The sequence below is a fragment of the Phalaenopsis equestris genome, unplaced genomic scaffold, assembly GCF_001263595.1.
Source record: "Phalaenopsis equestris unplaced genomic scaffold, ASM126359v1 Scaffold000421, whole genome shotgun sequence".
NCBI classification, from domain to species: domain Eukaryota; kingdom Viridiplantae; phylum Streptophyta; class Magnoliopsida; order Asparagales; family Orchidaceae; genus Phalaenopsis; species Phalaenopsis equestris.
In genome coordinates, this window is record NW_018164862.1 from 311169 (window position 1) to 314728 (window position 3560).

General features: G+C 36.6%; 1 protein-coding gene across 1 annotated transcript; it reads left to right on the forward strand.

Moving 5' to 3' along the window:
- The first annotated feature begins 192 nt into the window (after positions 1 to 192).
- On the forward strand, positions 193 to 735 carry LOC110027219 (pectinesterase inhibitor). Its single transcript, XM_020728554.1, has one exon. The coding sequence runs from the start codon at positions 193 to 195 to the stop codon at positions 733 to 735; it is 543 nt and encodes a 180-aa protein (XP_020584213.1).
- Positions 736 to 3560: the final 2825 nt, after the last annotated feature.

The following is a 3560-nucleotide window of genomic DNA, read 5'->3' on the forward strand; positions in this document are numbered from 1 at the left end:
TATATATATATATATATACAGATTTCTCAGCCAAGATTTATCTTTATATAGAAACCCTAAACCGTTCCTTTTTACACTCCCCACCTCCCATTTCTTCTCCTTCACCAACAAAAAAGCTTAAATCGGGCGAGGAAAAAACTCTAAAAAACCAGAGAGAAACACAGTCTCCCTCGCTCCCCCCTCTCTCCAGCAATGCCTTCTTCCTCCCAGCGCTTCCTCTCACTCCCCTTCATCCTCCTCCTCCTCCTCGCCTCCACCGCCACCGCATCCTCCTCACCCAACCCCACCGCCTCCATCCTCTGCCGCCACTCCGACACCCCCTTACTCTGCCTCCGCATTGCTGCACCTCTCCGCATTGTGAACCCCCTAACAATAACCGAAGCCGCCATCAAGATCACGACCAAGGTGGCCGTGCGAGCCAAAGCTGAGGCGACCTTCCTATCGCTATTACCGCGTCAGACCCCTCTGCAGAAAGCGAGGTTAGAAACCTGCGCGGAGAGCTACGGAGATGTGGTGGATGGGCTTCGAGATAGCGCGATTTCGCTGGCAATGTCGAGGATGAAGGCGGAGGTGATGAATTACTTGTCGGCGGCGAGCTTTGGGGTGACGGTTTGCGAGGATGCGTTCAAAGATGTTCCGAGGGGGAAATTTCCTCTGGGTAGGGTTAATAAAACGCTGAGGAACTATGTCTCCAATGCTCTGGCGATGGGAGATCAGCTCAGCTTGCATTGGTGAGGTCATCTTAACGCTAATGTTCCACAGTCGGGGATTTAGGGTTTTTATTATTGCACCAAGCCCTATCCCCAATACTTACTCATCTATCGCATCTTTTACAAAATTGCATTTTGGGACGATGAAAATAAATAAATAACTAAATAATGTTAAATAAAAAAAATTATTTATTTGTTTCATATATGGATTCTGGTGTCTTTTTAGTATTATCGTCTTATATGTGAATATTGCATGTGATGGATGAGGAGGCTGGATTCTTTTTAGCAAACTATATTACCTTGGGAGAAAAAGCTCAAACTCGGCTTTAACTGATGCATGGGCTATTAATAGGAGAAAATATTACGTCCATCATTCGCAGCAGACGACCCACCGTCTCCGTCTAGTGATAGCTTGGAATACATGCTGACGTGCCGCCCGGTCATGCCAGGCCGTTGCTCAGCGGTTGGTAGTACTAGTTTAGGGGTGATGAGATGCAACATTTTCTATGGCGGAGAGCTTCCACTATTATCAAAGGTGGGAGTAAATTCCTAGGTAAGAAAATTAGACCGGACATTGAACCAGGTAGAATAGGGTGATGCCATTAATATAAAAAGAACATTAAATATAACTTAAATAACATAAAGATTAAATCAACTTCGGAATGAAAAGTCAACAAGAGTGAAACATAATCAAGAAAATATAAAAACTTAAAAATGAAACATAACCAATAAAATATGAATACGTAAAAAAGAAAAGGTAATAATTTAATAGTCATGCATATTTCACCAAATGTAAATAAGAAAATGAAACCAATGATGATTAGAGTAAGACATTCTTCATCATATAAATAGATTCAAACCATTCTTCATGATTTTTAATGAAAATGTGGCATAATCGGATCAACTGCATGTTCCAGCCGGTTCTTTCTGCGTTGATGTGCAACGGGTTTCAGCCCAACCAGAACCGGGGTCGAATCAATTAAACCGGCTAGCTCGGTCCAGTTTTTAAAACGTCAGTAAAAACACAATCACATGCGAGTGTATTAGTTTTTCTATTTAGTATCATAAAATGACGAACTCCATCAGTTAACATGTATGTGAAAACATTATATGCATTTCCACTCATTCAAACTTTTCATATATTGTAAATTTGTTTTACTGCATTAATGCATCCTGTTAACATATTAAATGAATTGAGAGATCTAAACCATTAATTTCAACATGATCGAAATATTCAATAGAAAAATCATCATTTAATTTGCAGCAATATTTGATTAAGTGTGTATAAAAAATTAGCAAAAATATTTAATTTAGAAGAAACAATAATATCATTATAATTTATAAATACGAGCACTCATCTTGACCCCTTAAATTTTGTTATATTCTCTAACATTAAAATGTCATATGAGATGTACGTGTGAGTAATGTGAGAATTATTAGTCAACTGATTTAAATTTTTTAATTATACTCAGAGTTTGATATAATCTATTAATTGTTGATACGAATAAGAAAAAAGTTATATAATTTCATATAAATATTGCAATCTCATCCAATATGTATATGTTTAATTCATATTTACATATTAAAGAGCTGTAGATTCAGAAAAAAATATTGCGTCTGGAGACCGCTACGTCCGGACAACAGATATGATACATCGAGGACGGTTATTTTTCTTCCTCCTCTGCTCCGCCTGGTGTATGATGTCCGTTCCGGATGTAGCTTTGCGTCCGGAGTCCTGAAATAATATTTTTTTTCGTAGATTCAAGGCAGAAATCATCTTGATCATTGGTTTTGTTTCTTAACTGTAACTTTATAATCTGTGTTGTCATTTGCTTGTTATTATCAACCATCTTTAATATCAATGGTGATGAATTTGGCAGAATGAGGTTTATTGGGCTGTTGCTTCATTTAATTTACAAAAAAAAAAAAAAAAAAAAAAAAAAAAAAAGAAATCTCTTGAAGTAGTTGTGGCTCATGGGGCTCGACCACATAATACATTGGTGTCATAAATCTATGCATGAATAGATTTCTTTTATTTGTCATAAGATAGTGATGGTGATATTTTTTATGTGATGATAAAATTTGAATGGTATGGATGTAAATATGAATGTTTAGGAATTAGATTAGTAAATGCATCGTCTGGTCTTACTATATGGCCTCAATGCAATACTATTCTTGGTGTGTTAGGGCTCTCTATAGTTTTAAATAAGTCCAAGAGTTTATTGCAATTGGATATGCTTTTATTTAACGTAATTATATGTAACGTTTATAGTTGTAAAATAAGAGTTGTTTGTATAATTATAAATCAATTTTGTCTAAGAAGAAATTGAAGAAAGAAATGGATTATTTATTTGCGTTTCAACTATAGAAAGATGGGGCAATTACATACATACCGCCCGAAACTGGCTATTTACAAATCAACCACCCTCTTTTATCCATTTTTTACTCACTCAAATACATGGTAAAAAGCCAACCCATGTTTTTCATTTTGATCGAATTATCATTAGTTTGATTGTAACACGTGTAAATACATCGGTTCTGTAGATAAAAAAAAAATAAAAAAAATCACATGGATGCTTAGTTGGTAGATATCAATGCTTCAGGCGGTCAGTATGCAAATATCTCGAGAAAGAAAAGTCCAAACCAATGTATGCTACGCCACAATTTTCCTTGAAATGTAACCATACAACCTTTCGGGTCATTAGTTTTAGCTCTGGCAATCTGTTAGATTACATCTAAAGACGAGGAGAATATTACTTGCGGTGTCCACATGGCCGAACATCACCTCACAACCATGGTACCACAAGTTAATCCAAACGTATAAACGGCCGCATGAACAGTTTTCCAGAC